Below are 26,461 nucleotides of genomic sequence, written 5' to 3'. Positions count from 1 at the left end.
GAAGAAAGTGAGGTTGGTGGCCTTGCACAGTTTTCCCTCACTCAGGTCAAAGTCAACTGCAAGTCATGTCATCATCTTGATGTTGTGGCCCTCTTCTAGAACAAAGCACAAACACAACAACAACTTGTTTAGATATTGATGCTGTAATGAAATTATTGTTTGCTTATAGACAGATAAATGTGAATGAGTGATAAAAGCTACAAACTTTCACAGAAAAAAGAGTGATATCAGGTTGTAAACTTGGGTGACTAGAAGAATGGCAAACTTATTTGATAGTAACAGAGAAGTTTAGAAGAGGGTAGGGCTTTAGGGTGTGTGTGTGTGTGTGTGTGTGTGTGTGTGTGTGTGTGTGTGTGTGTGATGATAATGATGAGTTCTCTTGAGTATGAGGTATCCAAATTGAAACTACTTAGAGGGGAGAAACTAGGGCTGCTATCAATCCACTGTTTGTTTTCATCAGCTTATTTACATAAGATTCTTTCTAGGAGTTTTGAAGGATATCACTGAGATAGAGAGGCACCATGTCAGCTGATAGAGGGCTGAGGCCTGTGAGTTCAAATCCTACCGTTGACTCAGACTGGCAGTGTCATCTTGGGCATAATCTCTCAGTGCTCCATGCCACTTTCTAAGTTACAAGGAAGATGCTCAGCTGCATGAGTCAAGAGAGTTTCAGTAGGGACTCAGGGTGATGATTAATAGTAGGAACACATCCCTCACCCCAACCGTCCACCAAGGTTTACCCCTAGGATCCTGAAAGTGAGTAGTAGCAGCATGGGATTTGCCCTTTCCCCATTGCTAAAGCTGCCAGTTTGAGGGTGGGTTGGAGTGAGTCAGCTAACCCAGAGGGAGAGGGAGAAGAGAAACACAGGACAGAGGACAGAGACAGGACAGAAACAGGACAGAGAAGTGAGAGAGGAGGAGAGGAAAGAAGGGAAGGGCAAAGGGAGAGAAAGAGAGAGGAGAAGGAAAAGGAAGAAGAGGGAGAGGAAAAAGATATAGATGTCATGTCAATTTAAATGCCACATTCATGAGCTACACTGATGTTGTATTTGGGTTGTAGTCATACCCAGGCTACACTAGTTTCTATTTTAGGAAAAGATGGGGGGGGTGGGGGAAGACTTGAGAGGAAGATGGAAGAATCTAGAAAAGTATGAATGACTTCCCACTACTATACAAAGAATTCAGTTTTCTGCAAAATTCTGAGCATTTGTTACTCTTGGGCAAATCTTTTATAAAATGTTCGTCACTTTTATTATTGGCATTTAATGTTCTGCAAGGACCTCCTCTAACACCTTCTTACCTAGTTCCTACTTTGCATCTGGCCTATCACATTTGGTTGGTTCCCTTGTTTTTCTGTAAGGAGTCTTTCTCTTTATTATTCTAGTTTGCTACATGTGGGTAAGGTCTGATCTTTTTGATCCATGGCACATGTTTTTCCTGGGTCTCTAGTATAGTGTTTAAACATGGAATTTTAGTGCTAGAAAGGGCCTTTGCAGATGATCTAGGCCAGAGGTCTCCATAATGCCTTGAGCAAGATGATCCATCATGGCATGTGAAGGAAATATGAGACCCGAGGCTATCAAACATGTCTGTAGCTTCTGTTTCTTCCACCATTCTCCTTTCCCCTGTCAGTTCCCAGGGCTGACTGAGCTAGCTACCACGTACCTTCTCAGACAGGCAGGTGGATAGGCAGCCATTTTCTATCCAGTTCCCTTTCCACTCTCACTCTCACCCTAGTCCTTGCAGTAACAGTACTCACCTTCTATGTTCCCTGGTCTGGTCTCTGAACGCCGTCTAGGCCACCTGGAAAGGGAACAGGTAAGCAGACCCTTCTTCCTTAGGAGCAGGGACATTTTGAGGACCTCATCTAGATGGCTGTCATGTGTGCTTCACAGGTTGGGGACCCTCCATGGACTCAGGTGACCAAACTGGACTGAGAGGGGAAAATGTATGGGCTCTTTACTGCAGGCCTACCTGGACTTTTCTCGAGAGGCAGCTAGGTGGGACCCCTTGGATCTGGAGTCAGAAAGTCCTGAGTTCAAATCCAGCTTCAGACACTTCCTCCTTGTGTGACCCTAGGCAAATTACTTAACCTCTGTCAGCCTTCTCTCTGCGACTGAAAAATCCTTTCCCTATAAGTCTGTATCAGCAGTGTTCCAAAATGGCCACAAGATGGAGGTGTTGCTCCATGGCAGTAAATTTACACATTTCACAGATTCTAAAATAGTGGGGTTTTTTCTTGATTTAAATAAAGTTGAGAATGAGGAAAAGGAAGACTTCGAGAATGTCTGTATTTTCAAACTTTAGGCAAAAATCCAAATATTTTTTATAATAATTCTGGCCACTTAAAAGTTGAGGATTTTTTTTAATTTAAAAAGAAAAATATGGAAGACAGAACGATATTAGTAAGCCATTCATATATCCATAGAAGGGTTCATGCTTTAGTTAGGAGTTGGATCAGAGGACCCTCTGAGTTTACTGCCACTCTTGCTGGACAGTTCTTACAATAGCCTCCTTTTCTCCCAACGTTTTGATGCACATGGAGACTGATTTTTCAAACACACTAACCACTGAGCTGTGTGTTTCCCTGATCACAGGAAACACACAAATAAGAGAAGTGGTAAATTTTTCTTTAAGTGTGTTTGTAGAAGGGGAAGGCTTGTGTGTCTTGGAGGCTTTCTTCCCTCTAGACGGGCTGTAGAATCCGGATTCACATTTCCTGACTGTCATGGAAATGATTTTCAAGGTTTCTTTGTTATCTTGAAAAGGTGTGACATTCCAGGTGGAGGGTTATTAGGGAGCTTTCAATAGTTGTGAAACCGAATTTCAAAAAGTAACTCTGGGTGCTTTTGGACTTTTCTCTTTTTTCTGTTTTTTTTTTGGGGGGGGGGGGTTGTGAGGGTTGTTGCCAGAGGGTTTTGCAGATCATAGAGAAGTCTGTTCATAATATTGCCTGAGGAAGGAAGAAAACCAGCGTTTATGAGGAGCCTACTATGTGGCATATTGTTTCACTATAATCCTGGGAAGGAGATGCTATTATGATTCCCATTTTACAGTTTAGGAAACCGAGGCTGACAAAGCTTAAGTGACCTACCCAGTATAGTACTGATTGATAGATAAATATCTAAGACTACATTTGAACTCAGGTCTACCCTGATTCCTGCACTGCCTAGCATCCCTAATGGAAGTTTTTTGGTTTGTGGTAGAAACCTGCAGTTGCAGAAATAAAGAAAAACAACTTTAGAAGGCCTTAGAAATGTGATCAAGGCCAGGACCAGTCATACCTCCCTAGGATCTAGGATGAAATAACCTATGGACAGAGGTGATAGAATCAAAGTATGGAGGAAGACATATGCTTTTAGTTATGGCCTCTGCTTAGGTTGCTTTGGCTTGACCACACTTATCTGTTACAGGGTTTTCTTGCTTTTAACTGAGAAGGTAGGGAATATGGATGGTAATGCCAAAAAAAAAAAAAAAACCCCAAAAAACCCAACGAAAAGTATGATACAGCTATAGCCCTGGACTTGGAGTCAGGAGAAGATCTGAATTCAAATCCAGCCCTGGACTTACTAGTTGTGTGACCTCTAGACCTAATTTCTAATTCAATTGTAGAGTGACCCTAGGTAAGTCACTTAACCCCTGCTTCAATTTTCTCTTCTGTAAAACAGAGATAATTATGGTCCCTACTTTCTAGGATTATTATAGGAATCAAAGGTGACAATATTTATAAAGCATAGTGCAGCGCCTAATACTTAATAAAATGCTTTTTCATTTACCTTTTCTAAGTGGAAATGTTCCTAGGGTTTTATGGTGTTAAGATAAAAACATTTCTCAAAACAAAAAGAAATCCAATGTGGAGGAAGTTGCTATATTTTACATATAAACACATATTCTTGGGGACAAAATCTTATTTTTCAAGTTTTTCATTGAAGTTTTAAAATTTATTTTTAGTGGCTCTTCATATCTATTCCTCTTCCTAGGTCCTACTCTAATGCATTATTCTAGTGCGGATCTAACCATAGGTTCTTTTTGTTTGTTCAATTTAAACTTTTATTGTCTTTTGTTTTTATGTCACCTTTATTTTCAAAAATATATCTCCTTTTCCCCTCTCCAGATTGCCATCTCTAGTTAAGAAGAACAAAAAATAATTTATTGCTGTATATTTTGAATCCTTTCATGTTCTGCTATGACCATGGTGATGAGTTTTTTCTTTTCTTGTTTTGTATTTGTTTTAATATTTAAGTTTATAATGTTTGTTTTTCTTTTCTTATTGTGTATTTAAGTTTAAAATAATTTCTTTTTAAACAAAGAATGAAAAATAAAGGGAAGCGGGGCAGCAAAACTAACCCACACATTAATGACATATTCTTCCACACAGGCTAGTGTCCAAACCCAGGTCTTACTCTATTATCAGGTCTATTTCCAGGTACCAGACTGATGATCAAGGTCCAAGTAGACCCTCAGGCATATCCTCCTTCCCCTCTTCGCACCCCTCAATAGAAGGCAGGAGGGAAGGGCATGGCTATTTGGTGGGGTGGAAGGAGCTGGAGACTGAAAGGAAGTTTTAAAATCATTAGTTAGTAACCATTTTTTTTTTTTTAGAAATGGCAGCTCATGGAGAAGCATATCCAAACTTAATAGTAGCTTTCTTGCGGGGAGGATGTGGAAAAAAAGAACCAAGTAAAAAACGTACACAGTAGAGAGCAAAAGAAAACATAAGGAAGCAAAGAAAAGATGGATAGTTCTCAACTGTGTATTATTATATATCATATATAATATATAATGTTATATTATATGTTATTATATATTATTATATACAACACAATGTGTAATATTTATCATACTGGCTGTCTTGAAATGAAAATTTATCCTTACAAAAAAAAGAAATGGCAGCTCATGGAGACCATCTTCTAAAGGTGAAAGGTTGATCACTTCACATGTATTTAGAAAGTATCCACACTGATAAAATAGTTACTCTTTAAAAAAAAATATTTTGCTGTTGTTGAGTTATGTCCAACTCTTCCTGAGTCCATTTGGGGTTTTCTTGGCAAAGCTACTGGAGTGGTTTTCAATTTCCTTCTCCTGCTCATTTTACAAATGAGAAAACTGAGGCAAACAAGGTTAAGTGATTTACCCAAGGTCACACAGCTAGCTAGTAAATATCTGAGGCTGGATTTGAACTTAGGTATTCTTGACTCCAAGCCTTGTGCTCTATCCACTGTACTATCTAGCCACTCTGAAAAATATTTAGAAAATATCTATTATCCCCACTAAGCAGTGAGATAGAGAACTGGCCAGGAAGCCCTAAGTTAAAATCCTGCTTCTCATATTGCCTGGGTAAGTCACATAGTACTTGAAAGACCAAGGTCTGAACACATGCAATAAATAAAAAAATTCTTTGAAACAAAAATTTTCATGCTACTATTGTGTGTGTGTGTGCGTGTGTGTGTGTGTGTCTTATGAATTAAAAAAAAAGTGCACTGTGTCTTAGCAGAGGTATTCTTAAATTCTGGTCTTTCTAGTACTCCTAGTACCTCTCAGTGCTCTATTCAACTCAAAGACTAGACCATAAATTTCATAGAAGATGCTAGGAGTTTCCTCTCTTTATACGAGTGAAATCACAGGTCCAGTATCTATTCTCCACTAGAATTCAACTAGGCTGAAAATATTGATTAATTTGGGGAAGGAGAGAGGACAGAAAGACTCAATCACAAAAGGGCCTGACTCATGTCTTTTTATCTCATAGGGCCTGCCTCTCTGCAATATGATCTCACTGTTGTGTCCCAGCCAGAACCCAGCCAACCTCTCTACATGGCCCTTGGCTATATAAATGACCAACTCTTTCTTCACTATGATGGGGAGAGTAGAAAGGTAGAACTACAAAAACCATGGAATGATACAGAGGAAGGGAGAAAAGTCTGGGAAAGGGTGACCCAGGACCTTGAGGAGATGGGGAAAGAGCTGAGAGTGACCCTTCAAGACATTCTGAGACAGAACAACCAGAGTGACAGCCATGATGGTGAGTGTGAATGAATATGGGAAGAGAAGTAGTGAAGGCTATGGGAGATGGGGATGAGGGGGGAATGGGACTTTGGGCCTGTTGAGTCATGCCAGATCTTCCATTCTCACTTTCCCAGGGAGTCTCTTTATTTTGGAATCTCTAAAGGATCCCTAAGTTCCCTCATAATCTATTTGGGTGGTTTGGGGGAAAGGGGAGAAGGTTGTGCCCTAACTGAACACCAAGCAGCAAGGTGAAGATGGGCAGTAGTTATTCATCCTAGGGATGGGTGGTTTCAGGCTCTCACACCCTTCAGGCCACATTGGAGTGTGAGCTCCAGGGTAATGACAGCAGCAGAGGGTTCTGGAGATTCCGATTTGATGGGCAAGACTTCCTCACCTTCTACCGGGAGAAACTCAGTTGGACGGCAGCACATCCATCGGCTAAGAAAATTAAGGAGAAATGGGAGGACTGGTTCCAAAAGAAATTCCTCAAAGTCCATGAGGAAGAATACTGTTCTATTCGGCTCCAGAGATACTTGGCATCCTGGAAGGGGATCTTGGAGAGGACAGGTATGGATCCCAGGAGGGAGGTTTTCCTTTTGACTCATGGGTGTGATTTCTGTCCCAGAGATGGGGTATTGTGGGCTTAAAAGAGTTTACAGAGACAGACTTTCCTCTCTTGAAGTTTTCCTTATTCTCAAAAAATACCTCCACCCTGTATCTGATGAGACCCACACTACTCTATTTCAGAGCTACCAACTGATGTGACACCTGGACCCAACCCCGTATCCCATGGACCCCTGCAGGTTGAGTTACTTGTTATCAGCATAGGCCTGGTCTTTGCTGTCCTCCTTGTAGTTGGAGCTCAGCTGTGGAGGTGGTTGCGGGCAAAGCCAGGTATGTAAGACAAGTTCATTTATGGAGTTGAATAAAGGAGAATGTTGGGCGGTGGAAATAGCCTGATAGAACTAATGTCACTGTGGGCAAGGAGGGAACTTCTCAACAAATCTCTCCTGGCTCAGGGAGAGGTAGTGTTTGGTATCATCAATGTTTCCCCGTCTATCTCTTCTTTTCCATGTTAGAAGGAAAGGTAACAAATGTTTATCAAGTATCTACTAAGGGCCTTACAAACATTATCTGATTTGATCCTCACAAGAACGCTGGAAGGTTGGGTGCTATTATTGTCCCCATTTTACAGAGGAAGAGACTGAGGCAGATAGTGTTTAAATAGCTCTTTCAGGATCACATGGCTAATGGTCTGGACTTAGGTTTTCCTGACTCCAAGTCTAAAGATCTATCCATGTACCACTAATCCTGCTTCCGTCAGTAATAATAGTATCTCCAGCTCTACTTAGACCTTGATTGGCAGCATGGAAAGAGCACTGAAATTAGAAGCAGAAGAAACCTGGGTTTGAATCCTAGCATTGACACTAACTGTGTGACTTTGGGCAAATTCTTAACCTTTCTGAACTTCCATTTCCTGATCTGAAAAATATGGACAATAATACTTGCTCTACCTACATCACATGGTTAGGAGGAAGGTGCTTTATAAACCTGAAAATGCTATATAAATATGAATTTATTGCCCCGCAGGATCTATGGAGAGGGGTTAATTTGGGCTAAATGAACCAGAGAAGATGCTTAGTGACAAAAGAAGGGTATATGGACTTTAGTGCTCCATAAATCCTCCCTCCCATTTCTCCTCCTGAGAGACTTTTCTTGCTCTAGAACTTATTGGAAAGGAGAGAAGAAGAAGACCTATGGACAGGATAAGGGACTCCACTCTCCTAGATTTACTTCTTTTAACTTCCCTTCCCTTCTTGAGTATGACTTTTCTTGACACCATATTCTTGGCAAAGATATTGGAATGGTTTGCCGTTTCCTTCTCCAATTAATTTTACAGATGAGGAGCTGAGACATACAGGGTTAAATGACTTGCCCAAGGTCACATAGCTAATAAGTATCTGAGGCAAGATTTGAATTCATGAGGATGAGTCTTTTTGACTCCCAACCTGATGCTCTATCTAGTTACCCATCTCCATCAATAGCTTTTGTTTAGTTACCTTTCTTCGTCTTTTCCACTTCCCCAGAAATTAGAATCACCAGAAGAAGTAAAGGGAAATCTGCTCACCCTCTTTTCCCAGGTGAGTCACTGGGGGAAATTCTAGAAAGGGCCAGGAATGGTGCAGAGTGAAGTAAAGTATTGTCTCTTCTTGGAAAGGAAGAGATAGAATTAGGTAGAAAGGGTTGGATGGATAGAAACTCAGGCTCTCAGGATAGTGGCTTTAGTGGGGAATTCTAATCAGATCGGTATATTCTCATTTTCCTTCAGTGTTATTAACCTTTTGTCAAACCTAACCTGACCATCTTTAGGTTATGCATTCTTTTAAATCTACTCTTCTGGCCCAGGGGAAGAAGGAATTCCCTCTGTTTCCTAAAGGAATTAATCAGTGTTCTATGGGAGAATCAGCTGTCCTCATGGGGGAGATTGATGATTGAGAGAGGAAGCTGTAGGGAGGGTAAACGACAATATAACTGGATCCTAGAGCTATTAGAGATTACAGTAGCCTTGAATCATGTGTGTCTTGTCCCCTTCTACTAAGTGTCCCCTCCTTGTGCATTCTGGGAGAGAGATCATCTTGGTCTTTTGTTCATTTTTTGCAGGTTTTGGTCACTTCAGAGAAACTCAGAGTGTGGTGTAGGCAAAACTTGGAATCAGGAGAGGTGGGTTTGTATCCAAGCTTCAACACTTACTAGTATCATATTTGTGGGAAATCCATTTTATCCCTTGGATCCTCAGTTTCCTTGTGTGAATAACCCCAGGAGGAGTACCTATGCTACAGGGTTATTGTGATCAAAGAATTTTATAAACCTTAAAACACTATTAAAATGTAGAGGCAATTGATGGTGCTAGTGAGAAAGGCAGGCTAAACTGCCAATATTCTCCCACCCTGGTGGAATGGGTGGTTGAGAAGAATTTGTTCCAATGGCCATGGGGATGGCTAAAGTGGACACCATGGACCTTAGAGCTTGGTCAGAAATTGAAGATGCCAAGGTCATCCACTGCATCCCAGACCATAACCAGTGGCCCTGACTTCTGTCTTTTCACTGGACTTTTATGACTCTAGAAGAGAGAGCGAGGCTGATGACTTTATGCAACTCTGCCTCATTTAAATCCAGTTCACTCGTAAGTCAAGACGTTGTCCTGTGATTTCATTGGTCCTCTTCAGAATGAAGGATGAACAACTTGAGCTGGGGGAGATATGACTTGTTTCGTTCTTTTCTACTTTATGACAGGGGACTTCTTTTTTGAGCCTACTATACCAGTAACAGGATCTGTGGGTTCAGGAATGAAAATGTCCTCACCCACACTTTGCTCCCTCTAGCTTGACTCTAAACTATCTTGTGATTTATTCCTGGGAGCAGCTATATACTGAATTCACATGCCAGGCTTGTACAATCTACTGAAGTCCTCCCTTTTTGTACTATAGTTGACAATCCCAAACCCCCAGATCATTTCCTGACAACCAAACTTTTTGCTCTTTTACAGTAAAGGAAAGTCTCTCCCTTATTCTCTCTCTAACTTGTAAATTTTGTATAATATAACAACAACTTAGCATTTTTTTGTAGCCAATAGGGTTTTACGTTAGGTAAATGGGATTTGGTTTGAATGCTTCAACCTAAGAACAAAAGCCACCCATAATTGGAAAAGGAAAAAGTCTCTTGGCTACTACTTAGAAAAAGTGCCCTAGATTCCTCTGGTCTCTCTAGCTGAGCTCTTGGAGCTGTGAATCTGTGGTACTGCTGCTCTGGCTTCTGCTGGATCCCAGCACTGGGATCTGATATGACTTTATCTGACAGCATTTTTTTGCACCCACATCAGCTATTGAATCCCTTTTTCCTGCTTGCTTAGTTCTCACTTCTCTTAGCCCTGTTCAGGAATAAAGGTCAGGCCCTCGACTGTCCATATCTGTCTCAAAGGCAGGCTAGAATGGGTCGTTCTTTTTTATTTCAGACCTGAGCTCTAAAGATTCCATGTGGTTGTGCTAAGCAGCCTGGATGCCCTGGATTCCTGCCCCCACCACTCCAAAGACAATGCACTTGTTGGGAAAGGCTGAGAATGACACTCTTCAGGAAGCCATTTTGACCCACGGGGTTCTGGTCTAAAAAAAGACTACAAAGCCCCTGGACAGATTACAAAACATGTCCATCTTTGAGGATGCCATTCAATACCATACTTGGTAAAGGAAAAAAAGAGAAGGAAAGGAAGCCAGAGGACCACAAGTGAGAGAAGCCTCTGGAGGGTGGGAGAAAGAGCACAGTTTATTTCCTGCCTGCCTGCTCCCCTCAACCTCCAAGTCCAGAGACAGATCTCTACTTGCCTCATGGGAAAGAGTGAGTCAGAAGCTGTGTCTCCTTTCAACTGAGGAAGTACCTTGGCTCCATGCCCAAGTTACAGGACACGATGATGACCAAAGGATCACTCAGAGCTTGCTATATCTTGCCAAAATGCCAAGTCCTTTTAAAGCTGGGCTAGTAGCATTGAAGTAGTCAGATATGATCCCTTGTGGGGTCAAGTGCTGGTCCAGTATAAGTAGTTGATCAGAACCAGGAAGAGCAACTCTGAGCATGCTCCATGAGATGGCACTTGTTTCACATTACCTGAGAACAGGTAGGGAGGGAGAGAGAGAGACAGAGAGAAAGAGAATGAGAACACATCGAAGAAAGCAGCTTATTAAGATGTCATGAAAAATATTTTTTAAAATTAAGATTTTGCATGGAAATTAACATGATTTTCATAGTTCCACACTAAAGTAAAGCTCCTTCCTATAACTTCCTTCAGCCTGCCTGCATATCAGTTTTGGTGTCTCTTTTAAATCTTTGTTCTTGATCCGGGTTGTCAAATGTAACTGATAGAAGCTAAGCACTTTAAGCAGCAGCAGTTCTATTCACAATAAAGAAGCATCTGGTTAATTTCTGCTTCTAAAACATATAAAAGAATAGGAAAAAAATCTTTAGGTTTTTTTTTAACTGTTGAGTTTTCCATTTTCAAGCCAAGGTCCAGTCTCCTTATCTCTCTCTGTGACCTCATTAAGTCTTCAAATCTATATAGCCAGACCTCTTTTCTTTCCACACCACTAATTACCTTTGTCATTTCAAAACTCAATACATCCAAAATATACCTCATTATCTTTTCCCACAAACCCATCTCTCTTTTGAAATTCCTTATTTCTTTTGAGGACATCACTTTCACTCACTCCCCCCCTTTCATTCAATCTGTTGCCAAGTCTTGTTGACTTTATCTCTACAACCTACTGCATGTCCATTTCCTTCTCTCATAAACAATCACCCTAGTTCAGGTCCCCTCACCTGGACAGTTGCTCTAGTGTCCCTGTGTCTATTCTGTCTCCTCTTCAATCTGTCATTCACATAATTGCCAGCTTGGTATTTTTAAATTACAGGTCTAACCATGCCAAGACCCCATTCAGAAGACTTCAGGGATTTCCTCTTGCCTGTAGACTGAAAGGCAAGGGTTTGGCATTTACATCACCCTTCTTTTCACTACAGCTAGGCTATTTTTGCCTTTCTTTGTAACCCTGGTGCTAAGTACTGTGGCTGGTACATGTTGTTGTTCATTCCTTCCAGTTGTGCCCAACTCTCTGTGACCCCATTTGGAGTTTCCTTGGCAAAGATACAGAAGTGGTTTGCCATTGCCTTCTCCAGATCATTTTACAGATGATGAAACAGAGGCAAACAAGGTTAAGTGACTTGCCCAGGGTCATACAGCTAGTAAGTGTCTGAGGCCAGATTTGAACTCAGGAAGATGAGTCTTTCCTGTTGCCAGGCTTGGCACACTATATGGAAAACACTAAATAAATGCTGGTTGGACTCCTTGGATCAATATCATGGAGTTTGCCCCCAAATTATAGCTATTTGATTCAAATTGTCCCTACTCAAAATTAACTTTGGAACTCTCAAAATACAGCTCATTTCTAGGTCTTTACCAATGTAACCAAAATAGATACAGTTTCTATACAAGTTCTCAAGGTAACAATGCATATGGGATATAGGACAATCTCCATTTCTTCCCATAACATTGTTTAGAGTTAGACTTTCACAGCATAAGTTCTTCTACATGGCTGATAAGATATTATAACTTCATCTACTTAAGCACAGTTGCAAAATTTAGATCACAACTCAGGTTGGGAGGGGGAACCTTAAAAAATTTATGAAATAAAACAAGCATATATGTAACAGTAGAATAATTAAAAAGATTGCAACGAAACCTCAAATGTATTACATGTAACTTGTTATTCCTTTTAAATATATAATAAATTTATAATGTTAACACTTTTTTTCCTCCCCCTCCCACCCTAGAGATGGTATGATTAGTTTTGGTCAGGTCCTCTACACTTGTGCTACCTCATTTCTTACAAGGTAATCAAATGAGGTAAATTAACATGGTACCGAGACAATGCCAACACAGAGAGAAAGGCTCCTGGAGTCTCCTACCTGACACCCTGAAAGCCATGAGATCATGACTGATGAGAAGGTACCTGCTGTGAAAGATAAGAGAACTGAAATTGTGTGAGAATCAAAAAGAGGAGAAAGAGAGAGAAGAGGAACTCTGGCAGCCTAGGCCTGGAACTGAGGAGGAACAGATTAAAAACAAGAGAGGATGGTAAGCCAGTGAACCTTGTGGGGTACTCGATGCTACTGCTAATGTTATGATAGCTGAAGTTGGGACTGTCCTACCAAGGAGAGAGATGCTGGGAAAAGGACTGAGGCTGAATGACATGGGGCAACTTGGAGCCACTGAAGAAAGGTGAAGACTCTGTCTGATGCAGAAAACTAAACTGGTGAAATTGTCACCTTCCCACCCTCTTAGTTCACTCTGCCTTGCTCCCCTGAGCCTAAATCCTCTTCCTCACTTTTCTAAGACATTGTTTGGTTTTCGTTTCGGCATTCGTTTTTTCTAATAGAAACTTTTACTGTATTTGTTTGCGTTTATATGTTGAGGAGGACATTAAATGTAGTGAAGGGGGTGATGGTTGGTGAAGGACAAAGAGAGAAAGAAATAGAGGGCAACTCCTTGTTTGCTGGGATGAGAGAGAGCTCAGAGCAAGGAAAAGGTTAAATGAAGCTAGCCTCTCCTATTCTCCTCTCCCTAGCTGGTTAGAAAACCCCATCCTCCTCCATCCCCCAGGAGGAGCGAGGGCAATAATTAAGGAAAAAGTTGGGCCTTTGATATGCCTAAAGTGAGGAATTAGGAAAGCTAAGGCTCCACTCAGAGGAGGGCAGGAGCCATAGACTGTGGGGTCAAGAAGAGTCGGACAGGACTAAAGGGACTGAACATGAACAGTAGCATTCTTCTGCAGCCAAACAACGCCTATCCCCATTCACTGTCACATATATGAAATGCTACCGAAATCTAAGTTATTGTGTCAGAGTTGTGGATGTATGTCCTAAGTGGGACATCCCCTAGGTGGGAAATTAACTTCTTTTATCATCACTCTTAATTAATAGGAATGGTATTCCAGTACATTATAAGACCCTTGATTAGATTTTGTTCAGCTTTCAGTTTGCCCTGTGTGGATTTTTCTGGATTATCCCTTGATTTATCTCAAACTTTTTTTTCCTTTACTACTCAAGAGAGGTTGAAGCCATATCTTCAAATTGTTGGAGGCTGTTTAGGGAATACAAACAGATTAAAAGGTTAGAAAAGTTCAATGATTCAATGAATTAAATTCCTAGTATATGAAGACACTACGGTGGCTGAGCTACAAAGTCAACAATGAACAATCCCTGACCTCAGGGAGATTACGTTCTACTGGAGTAGGGTATATACAATGAATACAGATAAGTGTAAAAAGATTGGGCATAAAGGAGATAAAGGAAAGGTCAAACAAAGAGCCTCTGAATATTTAAGAAGTGAGAGAATACAAAATAGCTGGGAGGATCTGGAGAAGGGAGAAGACTAGAAGATACCAGAACTGAGAGTAGAAAGAAGATAAGAATTTTGAAAGACTGTGAAGAGGAGAGGGCAAGTCAGGTCATGAGGGATGCCTTATGCAAATACATAAAGTACGCATAAAATAGGTGAGATATAAAATTACAAGTTAAAAATTAGTAATTAAGTTTGGCTACTATATATATGTATATCGTGTGTATATATGTATACATAGAGATATGTATGTACCGTGTATATTATGTATGTGTGTATATATGTATACATATATAGACAATAGTATATGTGAAGGAGAAAAATGTAAAATAAGTAAGGCTGCAGAGCTGCAGCGAGATTGGGGAAGGGGGGAGAGAAATGGCTGAGTATTTTTTATTTCAATTATTACAAGTAATTATAATTACTGAGTATTTTTTATTACAGAAGCAATAGGGAAGAGCAGGATTTGGAGCAGATCTGGACCTTGGGAAGATTATTTTGGTAGCAGTGTGAAGAATGGAACAGGAAGGAGAGGATGGAATTATGAAATCTAGCTAAGAAGCTTTTACAATGTTCCAGAAAAGAGGTGCTGAGAGAAGTTTACGTCAGGAGCATTTATTAAGTGTTCACTATGTGCCAGGTACAATGCTAAATAACTTTACAAATATTTTCTCATTTGATCTTCACAACAATCTTGGGAGATAGGTGCCACTATGATCTCCATTTTATAGTTAGGGAACCAGAGGCAGTTAGTGGTTAAGTCACTTGCTTGGGGTCACAGAGCTATTAATTATTTGAAACAGGATTTGAACCCAGATCTTCCTGACTCCAGGCCCAGTGATCTAACCTCTGCCATGGCAGCACCTACCTGCCTCTAATTAGACTCTAAATGACTGTGAAAATGGAGAGGAAGCACATTCAAGAAATACTGAATCCTAAACCTGAGCTGCACTCTTCTACCAACGTCCGTTAGTGTCCAAGAGGGAAACAGAGTGGGTACAAGATCATACTATGATACTATAATAGGCTGGGCCTGATAGCTTAGGGTTTGATTATTAGATAAATTGTAGCTCATTCTACTTAGCTATAGCAAAAGAGGGATATTTATAAAGGATGCACATTGACAAAGCTCTGCGATATGAATTGACGGGCATCTGAGAGTACTTGGAGCTACTTGTGGCTGTTTTGTACTTAGGGGAGTGAGGAAGTGATGTCAGTCGTTTGAAGCTTTAGTTCTCTGAGCCAATCAAGTATCAAGGCAAATACTGACACTTTTTATGGGAAAATGAGCCTAATTCTCATCGAGCTAGGGGTAAGGATATTGCTCCCATGGTAGTTAGGCATAAATTCAAAGGCATTTGTGGCCAAGATAATTCACAGGGTTGGACTCAAGGCTCAGGCCTGGACATCCTTTCTCTTCCTCAGACTATCATAGAAAGTTCATTTTCAGTCGTGGTGTTTACGTTGGATGGGTGACTTCACTGCTCCATCTCTGTGCTGACCTGGTTTTTCACAGGGCATGGTATTTCAGCTAGCCAGGCTGTTCTGGCTGCCAGGTGATGCTGTGAACAGAGCTCTGGGCCTGGGGTCAGTAAGTTACTGTTGTTCAGTCATTTCAGTCTGACTCTTCATGACCTCATTTGGGGTTTTCTTGGCAAAGATCCTAAAATGATTTGCCATTTCCTACTAAAGCTCATTTTATAGATGAGGAACTGAGGCAAACAAGGTTAAGTGACTTGCTCAGGGTCACATAGCTAGTAAATGTCTGAGGCCAGTTTTAATCCCAGAAAGGTGTCTTCCTGACTTCAAGCTTGATTCTCTATCCACTGCACAACCTAGCTGCCCAGAACATGATGATTTGAGTTCAAATCTGATACTTACTAGCTGTAGGAACCTGGGCAAATCAAACCTCTGCCTCAGTTTCTTCATCTATAAAATGGAGCTACTAATAGCACCTGCCTTCCAGAATTTTTGTGAGACTCAAATGAAATAATATTTGTAAAGCATTTAACACAGTATCTAATCAGGGGTGGTGATCCCGTAGCCTCGAGGCCATACGTGGCCTTCTAGGTCCTCAAGTGTAGTCCTTTGACCGAATCCAAACTTCCCAGAACAAGTAGGTCCTTGAGTGCAGACTTTTGACTGCATCCAAACTTCACAGATCAAACTTCACAGACCTTCTGTGATCCTTAATAAATGCTCATTTCCTCCCTCCCTCCTTCCTTCTTCCCTTTCATCTTTTCTTCCTTTTTCACCCTGCCAAGTATATGACTGGTCACAGATTACGTGATGCAGTTGGGTAACCTTTCAGAGTAGAAAATGACAGAGACAAGGTTAAGATCCAAGAGCAGTTCGAAAGGGAAACCAAAAACTTCTCTCCAGAAGAAGTGTGTTTTCTATGGTTCTGACAAAAATGAAGGAAATTACTGAAACATATTTTGGGAAAACTGTTCCAAATGCTACAGGCACAGTATCAACCTACCTCAGTGACTCCTAATACCTTGGGCCACCAAAGAAGATAATACCATTCCTAGTCTCAGTGTGCTCCAGATCATCAATGAATCAAATGCTGGTACTATTGTTTACTACTTGGACGAGAAGGTTGTTGCTGAGAGAAATGCATTTATCTTTGACCTTGGAAGAGGCTCTTTTCAAGGTCTCCATCCTCATTTTGAACATAGTATCTTTGAATTCAGATCTATAGTTGGGAACACCTATTTGGGTAGAGAGGAATTTGACAACCATTCCATTACTGAGTTCAGGCAGATACAAGACATAAGTGTGTACAAGAAGGCTGTCTGTTGCTTTTATGTACCATTTGTGAACCCTCTTTTTCAGTACCCAGGCCAGTATTGAGATCAACTCTCTCTATAAAGGTATTTATTTTTATATGTCTGTTATCAATCCCCACTTTAAAGTGCTGAATGCTGACCTCTTCCATGGCACATTGGACACCTTGGTAAAGGGAGGAAAATCTAGATAAATCACAGATCCATGACATCATTTTAATAGGCCGTTTTAATCTCATCCCCAAGGCCCAGAGACCTCTTTCTATTGAACTTCTTCAATGGCAAAGAATTGAACAGGAGGCTATTGCTTATGGTACAGCTATCCAGGATGCCATAATGTCTAGGAATAAATCTGAGAATGTACAAGACTTGTTATTTGATGTCACTCTTCTTTCCCTAACTATTGGAACTGTTGTCTAAATTATGGCAGTTTGGATCAAATTTAATGCCACCATTTCCACCAAGCATCCACAGACTTTCACAGCTTATTTAACCAGTCTGGTGTGCTTATATAGGTTTATTGAATCTGAGAGAGCAATAGTAAAGGAAAACAAAATACTTGGCAAATATAAGCTCGTTGGGCTCTCCTTTTCCTTTTCCCCAGGGTGTTCCTCAGGCTGAAGGGACCTGTAGCATTGAAGCAAATGGCATCCTTAAAGAATCTGTTATGGATTGTAGGCACTGGTAAGAATAAGGTCACTATCACCGGTGACAAAGGCTATTCTAAGCAAAGAAGATCTTGAACACACAAAAATAAAAGATTGCGGATAAGAAGCAGAAAGACATTATTTTCCACTCACTTGAGTCTTGAGCTTGCTGCATGAAGGTGTCAGTGAAGACTGAGAAACTTACCAAGCTGAATCAGAGAGCAGAGTACATGCCTGGAGTCTGTGTGTGTGTGTGTGTGTGTGTGTGTGTGTGTGTGTGTGTGTGTGTGTGTGTTTCTAGCAGCATTATTATAGTACCAAAAAACTAAGGGAGTAAGTGGTATACAACTGGGAATTATTAAACCATCTGTGATTCTTGAATGTTATGAAATAAGGAGCAAAAATGAAGAAAACAGTAAAGCATGGAAGATATTTGAATCAAATGCAAGGTGAAATAAGAAGAACCAGGAAATCAATGTGTTTGATTAATTCAACAATGTATATGGGAAGAACAACAAAAAGGAAATTGAATGCTATGTAATTATAATGATGACTTAACATCTTAGGACCTTAGTATTCTAATGTATTTTCCTTTGTAAAATGGGAGTAGAGAGATGGGGAGGGGGAAACTATACAACTTGAAAGGCACCTTTCAGCTTATATTATATATCTCAAATATACTCTGTAATATGATGCATCTCTCTCCCTCCTTCTTTTCAGAAGCAAAGAACTACGAATGGGGGATACTTAAGGTACTGTCAGACTTGATTTATGTGTTGATCAATTTTGTTGAACTGTTCCTCCAACCCTTTCCCCCACCTCTTTTTTCTTCTTTATTCTAAGTGTGCTCCAGATCATCAATGAACCAAATGCTGGTACTCTTGTTTATGACTTGGACACAGAGGTTGCTGCTGAGAGAAATGCATTTATCTTTGACCTTGGAGGCAGCCCTTTTCAAGGTCTCCATCCTCATTTTGAATATAGTGTCTTTGAATTCAGGTCTGTAGTTGGGAACACCTATTTGGGTGGAGAGGAATTTCACAACCAAGTTCTTTGGATGAGGGAGGAGAAAGGGCTATATGGGGAAATGAAGTGATATAAAAACAAAGCGTATCAATATCTTGGGGGGAAAGATTGATCCCCACCAGGATCCTCCATCCATGCTCTTGTGGGAGGGCAAGGAACAGAGATGTTTGCTTTGTCATACTGCCTAAGTATCCAACTATGCACATTTGGTTTTAAGTATCTTTCATAATGGACTCATGTTTGGGGAGTCTGTGTCCTAACACAGCTTTTCCTCACTTCCTCTCATGGGAGTGAGCACACACCCCCATTTACATACCCTAAATGTATCCTTTAGGGACTTAGCTGGATAAGGAAATGGAAAGTTTGAAGAACTGGGGTATAGAAGACTGTGTGGCCTGTTGCTACAAGGGGGTGATAAATTGCCAGAGGTTTGGCAATGGAAGAGTGTGGCAGCAGAGCGGATAGCTAGGCTTTTATGTCACCTGAAATTTGAAAAAGATCATCCATTCCAGAGAATGGCCCATTCAAACTCCCCTTGACTTTTCTTTCAAAGTGCCTAATCTGCCTGTAATGGGTAACTTCTCAATGATTGGAGTGGGAAGAAATAGAAATGGTGGAGGAAACTGTCACAGCTCCTGAAACATTTTAAATCCAGGTATAGCAAATCCTGATATTATAAAGTTCCCAACCTTTCAGAAGGACTCCAGCACCTTCTGATTTACCATCTGCCCCTTAATTCTTGGGGAAACAGGTAAATCTCCATTGGGGGTGGGGGAAATGAGCATATTGGACTAAAGCTATAGGTTAAGGGGGTTAATCTTAAGTGGAAGTGGGCTGCCTCTGTGGGCAGAGTCGTCCTCATCAATGGAAATCTTAAAGAAAAGATTGAATGACCTCTCAATAGGATTGCCCAGAGGATTCCTATTCTGAAAGAGATTGGACTGGATGGTCCAGTGTGACTTTCTACTCTGAGATTCTTTAATTCTATGAACATTCTGAGTCTAATGCCAAGTGGAAAGAGCATAAACATGTAAGTATGTATCCTCAAAACTACAGCAGTGAATTGGAATATGTGAAGGTATAGCTTTGTCAAATGCTTCCACCTGTGTGGGATGGCAAGACCCCTACTCAAATTGACTGCTCAGAGGCTTCTCAAAGTATAAACAGAAAGTCTTTTATTCAGTTCTGGCAAGAAGCTGGCTTCACCTAGGCAGATTAGAGGAAGGGAAACACAGTACAGAAGCAGATGCATGGTTATATACCAGAAAACCCCTCTCACCCTTTTGGTCAAGAGCCTGAGCAAGCGACTTATTTTCAGAAATAAGGAAATGGAAGTCAGGAGCTGAGCAAGCAACTTATTTTCAGAAATTTGCCCCAGATACAAGGAATAAGGAAGGGACTGAATAAACATCTCCCCTATTTAACTAAAGGTTGGGGTTATACAATATGATTAGGATATGGGTTAAGCAAATCTGGGGAGAGGGGTGACAGGTGGTTTCATAACGTCAAGTTTCCCATATCATATGATTTCTAAGAAATTGAAACTCAGCCCTAAAGTCCGATTTACTTCAGATTTAAGTTCTTGAGAAGTTTTCCGTAGCCATCACGTTCACACCTAAGGCTTTGAATTCACATACCATAATATCAGAAGTTGCTTTCTCTCTTAATACTCTCTCTTAGACTTTCACTCCTCTGCCACTGGTATTGCTGAAATTCCATTTTCCTAAATACTGTATTTACTTTGGCATGAATTTGCAGATTCATAATCACAACTGGGTTTTTCTCTTAAGAATTTTTATTCTTTGTTTCTTGAAGTTGATAACAAAAAAGCAAAAATGTAGCAGAAAATAAGTCTTTGCTCTTTTTGTCATTTCCCTTACACCAAAATTTGTTTCTTGGGTTTTCCAGTCTTTTCTTAACAATGAATTCAGGCTGAACTCAGTTTCTTCCCTGGTCCCACATTTGTAATCTTTCACACTCCTCTCTAACATTCTTTTTCCTTTTCCTTCTCCAAAAACCTAGAGGGCAGTGTTCAAGAACCAGGAGAAGAACACTAAGTAGATATCAGAGGGAAATTACACAGTCAAAGAGAACCTCACACTCTCATACTATAAGGAGCTGGTATTGATACAGATATATGGTAGGAGCAGAGCAGGCAATGAGGTAGATGAGGATGGTTAGGTTTAGACATCCATATTCCTCATCATGTGATGTGAGCCCTCATATATGCAGAAAGAACAATTAGTAACTGGGGTGCCTTATGCATTCAAAACATATGTCTGTTTGCTCAGATAATTCTCTCATGATCTTGACTTTCCCATGAATTTCCCTCTGATGATTTTCTGATGTTCACTTCCTCTTTATCAGGCCTAAAGTGGCATTTTATGTTAATTTTGAAAAAAAAAAAGTTTTTTTGAGGGAAAATGGGGAACATCAAGCTGTTCATTTTCTAAAACAGAACAAACTTCACCATGAAGGTGAGGAAACTCGAAGTTCTGCCTTCCTAGAGAACATCATAATTAATGTGATGCCTTCTAGATATCTGAATGGGCAGTGGGTGGTATTATAGTCTACCTACCCCCCTCCCCTCCATGTTTCCCAGTGGGCAAGAGAGAGGTTGACTTTCTATAATGGATATAGGGCAGGACCTCTTTGATACAGAGACATGATCCCAAAGGAGTCATATGGACTCGATTGAAGAAGAAGGCTTTCAATTTATTTAATAGAGGTCAGACTCCCCTTGTTCCAAGCTGACTCTTTCCATTGGCAGAGATTGGGATAAGCAGGTATTGTCCCTTTTGGGAGGTAGTTCTGAGTACCCAGAAGAAGGGTACTCTTGGGTACCCAGCAGAAGGATACATGACTAGAAACACAGCCTCAGAGATAGTAGGCAGGGTTCTGGAGCTTTGTTCTTAACTTTGCTTCTTGAGAAGCAATATGATATGGTGGATAAACCACCGTTGTTGGAGTTGAGAAGGCCTGTTTTGAAGTCCCAACTTGGATATCTACTTGATGCAAGTTACTTAATCTCTCCGGACCTCAGTATTTTAATCTATAAAATGTGGATAAAAATAACACCTTTCTCCCAGGGTTGTGATGAGGATTTCCCATGATTGTGTTAACATGTGGGACTGACCAATGAGGATCTAGCAAAATGTACAGAATATTCTGCCTGCTACCAACACAAGTGGAATGTTTGGTGAAGCTGCTTCTGGGCATGCATTATGAAGGACCCACTTAAGGATATGATTAGATATTCGGTGATTATTTCCTGTCACTGAGTAGTGAAGAGAAGTCTTTTGATTGGCTGCTGAGCTAGAATTGAGTATGCTTATAAAAGACACTAATCAGCTGAATCAGCCTCTCTGTTTCCTGGTGGTAATCGGTAGCTGGCAAGGACTGCTATAAGCCTCTAAATAGGGAGAAAGGTAGAACCTACTCTACCCTTCCAGGCTGCCATGACACCTTGAGCACACAGTGCAGATGTTTTTATGTTTCCATTGCATTTTACTCTCTATTGTTCTTAGATGAAAACATGTTGGATTCCTCACCATCTCTTACCCTGCCCCCCATCTCCAAATAGTTACCACAGTCTGCTAATTTTGCCTTTGCAACATCTCTCAAATATACGCCCTTCTCTTCTCTGACGTTGCCACCTCTCTGGTGGCAGGCCTCATCACCTCAGCCTGAGTTATTTCAATAACCTGTTGGTGGAAAATCTATCTACCTCAAGTCTTTCTACTCCTGTCCATCCTCCATTCAGCCACTAAGGTGATTTTCCCAAAACACAGATCTGATAGTGTTACCTGTTGGGGTCCCCTAGACCATTACGGGGATCCCTAAACCCGACCCAAGGCTCTTGTCCAGCAAGAGGCCTTGATCTAGTGAGTAATGAAATGAGGCAGAAGACAAGGTGGTGAGGACTCCGTTTATTCCAGCTAGCTCACACACTTTATAGCTTTAATTACGTGAACATTCCTAAGCCTATACCTTGAACCTATCACCTAACACTATTCCTTATATGGGTGTCTTCTCCACTGGACATCCTGAGCTGGACAAAGAACTGCCACGTTGCAAACAAAGACGAGACCCTTCCTCCTGAAATCCATCTAGTTCCACCCCTACTGACAAGCCCCCAGGTTATCTAGGCAGGCTTTCAGTGTGGCGTCCTACGATGGACAGGGGTCGGCTCTAACTCGTCCCGTTACAACTCCCCCTTTTTGTTTTGGTACAGTTGTTTTTTCATAGCCAACACGGTATGCTTAGAGGAGAAGAGGGAATTACGAATTGTTAACAATATCCATTTTAATAATATTGGTATGATAGCAACTAATATAAGCAATGTTAGTAATCCTGATCCCAATGAAATTAGCCAAGTTTTTAATGAGTGCCAGGGATCAGCATGTTGGAAAAAATCTAAGATATTTTGAGCAGTTTTATGTGGAAGTAGGTCTTCATGGGAAGCCTGATTAATATATTCTGCCAATTGAATCAATTGTTGGAGCTCTGAGGTCATATTATCACTGATTACACCTTGTAATTGAGCCCGAATCTTTTCCCATGCCATTTCAGTTGCATTATATTGTTTTGGAGTAAGACAAAAAGTGTTATACCTATAATCACATTGTAACTTTGCTTGTAATTCTAGATATGCAACTTCATTTCGCAAGATCAGTACTGCTTTCTGTAAAGTAAGAATAGCATTGTAAAATTCCTTATCCATTTGAGCCTGCTGTTGAAATCCTTCTGAGACATTGCGCATGAGATCATGAAGAGCATTTGCTTCTTGGACATTATTCTGTGTGTTAGAGACAGACATTGCGAGAGCAGTAGAACTAACAATTAGCTCAACTGATAAGGTTATACCTAACACTACACATGAGATACATCTTTTGAATCACATCAAACTTGTTATCTTTTGATCTAATACTGACATAATATTGTCAGCCGGAGTGCGATACCATCCTTGTTGTTTTCACTACTGTGAGTGCATACTTTGGCCTAGTAATGATGTAAAGCCTTCCTTTATCAAATTGTGGCCCCATGCATTCATGTACCGAACAATTCAGACAAGTTAAATTGAATATCCCTGTCATATTCATATGTGGCACAAGTGTAGACTGACTTGCATGATCCCACATAAAGGCATGAGATGATCCTAAACACACTCGCGACGTAAAACTAATATGGTTTGTAATTATATTACTGTTTGGTCTTACAATAATAAATGGTCCTACAAAACTTTGTACTGTCTGTCCCCCAATAGCAGCAATCACCCGTTCAATCCCTGCTGTATAAGAACCCTTGTTAGTAACATATCTAGGACTAGGATATCCTGAGACATAGCGATCTGGCCTAAAATGCGTTAGGTTGCGACAGGAAATAAGGCTCTCGTTATAATGCTCTAAGAATAACACAGTCTGTTGACATTGATGTGACTGACAATCTTCAAATGATATGAAACCTGAATAATTACGATAAATGGAGACATTAGGATCATTTCTCTTGCTACGTTGTGGTCCAGATCTAGAAATCACTTCTCGTTTTTGTCCCATGTCTTGAGCCCCATTCATTTTTGTACAATGTGGTCTATGTCTCAAACCTATTTCTCATTTTAGACCCTTATCTTGTCCCTCAATGACCCAAATCCGTAGGCGAAAAAGTCTAGAGTCCCCTCGATAAGCTAAAGTCTCATGTCCCAGAGTTATGTTTGCACACCATGTCATATCGGCCGCTACATTATTAAAAACCCATGTAGTGCCAGTCCTTTGTCCAACAACCTTCTTTTGCAGACAGAGCGGTAATCCTGTGATCAATCCAGTAAAGTTCATTCTTGGCTGTGAACCATTTGATTTACCTATAGATTCAAAACCTGTACCCCCCAAACATGCGTGATAAACTGCCATGTAATACTAGTGTTGGTATCTTTTCACCCCATCGTATGACCCTCACCCATGGAGGATTCGGGATGAATGCCCAATGATGTGCATTCCCACTTGTCTCCTGGGTCGGAGTTGGATGTCCTCTAACCCCAAGAGTCAGTAAGAGAAATAGAATTAACCTCCTCATTTTGAAGACAAAGACTCCTTATTTGTTCTTCCAGCTTCTTTCTCCGCTTTGCTGCTCTCAGTCTCTTGCCCTGTGATTTTCTTCCCATTGTCTCTTTGTTCTATCAGCCAAAACCTGCGTACTGGGACCCACTGTTCTTTCTCTTTTCCTGTGGAAACACAAGCATAACCCTTTTCCCATATGATTATTTTTCCTGGACCATGCCATAGTCCTTCTGCATCACGCCACGTGGCCTGTTTGCCTTCATTCTCTATTTGTGTTTTTTCTAGAAGTGAAGTTCCTTTTGATGTTTTTATAGCAATAGCATATTTCTTGGCTGCTGAAAGATTCTTATCATCGAATTTTAAATAATTTAATGTGTATAAGGCTAAACTGAGAGATGCCTGAGGGCCTTGTGTAATTCCCCCTTTTTGTTTTTGCAAGTATACCTTGAGGGAATGATTTGCCCTTTCAACAATGGCTTGGCCTGTACGGTTATATGGTATTTCTGAAATATGAAAGATTTATAAAGAGAAATGCAATATTAGAACTGGGGCCCAAGTACATGCACTCAAGCACCCCACCCTGTCCCCCTTTAAACTGATGGGACCCAACACATTTTTGGGATAAGGGATGAAGGTCTCGGCTTCTGAAACTGCTTCCTGCTGAGACTGGACATAGAGCTGACCCTGCCTCACAGGTCCCAACATTGGAGGGGTTGGGTCTTTAACCAATATGAGGAACTTGACGATTCAGAGGGTGATAGGTGATGTCTTGGACAAAGAAACCTAGAAGACACAAATCTGGCACAAAGATTAAATAAACAAGAACTAAAAAGGAGTAAGAATAAAATAACTAGAAGTGAGGTGGGTGTGAGAATACTGTCAGACTTCCTCACACTCACTTGACATACTTAGTAACTATCTAGGATAGGAGGGGCTTGGATGATTCCCATTTGTCCCCAAACTCCTTATCTGCTTTCTATATATTTTGATCAAGCTTTTATTTAGCTTTTCAAATCTCTAGAACTGATTGTTCAGACTGCTTCATATCCCTTTATAAAAGGACATAATGGGGAAACTGACCAGGAGGATCCCATCCTAGATTGAGTCTAGAATTGTCCCCCTGGCATTTCCTCTCCAGATGCAAATTTCACCTGAAAACAGTACAGGATGCAGGATCACAGTCCCTCTGAGTAATTTGTGGCATATTCTCTTGGATACTGATCCAATGCAGACAACTATACCCAAACTCAAACTCAAACAAAAATAGTTATGGTCCCAAATGCTTTTACCTTAAACAGCAAATTTCACTAATCACAGCTATAGCCAAATACAGTTATTTGTATTCCCATAGAGTTGCAATAAGCAATGAAGATTAACAGGACTCACATACATAAGAGATTCTGTTTAAGATCCTTCCTTCTCAAATTTAAAACTTGTCCTGATATAAAAGCCAATTGTTAAAAATCCTTTCTATTTATTACAACTTTTGAGCAAGTCACATTCATTGTTTATGAATTATATAAGCCAAACAATTTTCTTTCTTAGGACTGATGACCTTGTATACATGAAAGAAACCATGACAGTTTTACAAAATAAAAGGAATTGGCATGGATCCCATGCCTGCCAACTCCCAAACATACAGGAGGACTGTTCTGAATGGGCAGAACCAGTCTAGATAAAATTTTTACTCCATTCATCTCTTTCCACACATAGTAATCAATGAACAATTTTAGGTTTAGCACTAAAACAGCAATTTCAAAAACTTAGTTAACAATCTTACAACTTTTATAAATGATAACCAAATTATTTTAGCTGTAACTTCTTAAACAGGCAAAGGTGAAAATACCTGGTTTTCTAAATGGCAATTACAAAACATTATAAGATAAGGTTAGTAGGACTGATAAAATTTTAAAATAACATAAATGACTACACACAATTTTTCCAACATCTTTTAGTTTCAACAAGATTCAGATTACAAATTGTTTTCTCTAACACCATTTC

The 26,461-nt window shown here is 40.4% G+C and overlaps 1 protein-coding gene across 4 annotated transcripts in view; it reads left to right on the top strand.

The window, feature by feature from the left end:
• LOC140522274 (zinc-alpha-2-glycoprotein-like) overlaps positions 1–26,461 on the top strand; it is a 45,957-nt gene that overhangs the window by 6,725 nt on the left and 12,771 nt on the right. For 2 of the 4 annotated variants that reach the window (XM_072637523.1, XM_072637522.1), the window contains exons 2-7: positions 5,747–6,019; positions 6,298–6,570; positions 6,751–6,897; positions 8,091–8,144; positions 8,665–8,724; positions 10,016–10,255. In XM_072637523.1, the coding sequence (XP_072493624.1) occupies positions 5,747–6,019; positions 6,298–6,570; positions 6,751–6,897; positions 8,091–8,144; positions 8,665–8,702 (785 nt within the window). In that variant the 3' untranslated portion in view covers positions 8,703–8,724; positions 10,016–10,255. Of the gene's footprint in view, positions 1–5,746; positions 6,020–6,297; positions 6,571–6,750; positions 6,898–8,090; positions 8,145–8,664; positions 8,725–10,015; positions 10,256–18,101; positions 18,134–26,461 lie in introns of those variants that run through there. The other 2 variants (XR_011973266.1, XM_072637524.1) reach the window with 2 other exon arrangements.

This window comes from Notamacropus eugenii, chromosome 2 (genome assembly GCF_028372415.1).
Source record: "Notamacropus eugenii isolate mMacEug1 chromosome 2, mMacEug1.pri_v2, whole genome shotgun sequence".
NCBI lineage: Eukaryota > Metazoa > Chordata > Mammalia > Diprotodontia > Macropodidae > Notamacropus > Notamacropus eugenii.
The sequence above is the reverse complement of the archived record's forward strand: the minus strand, read 5'-3'. Positions and strand labels throughout refer to the sequence as shown.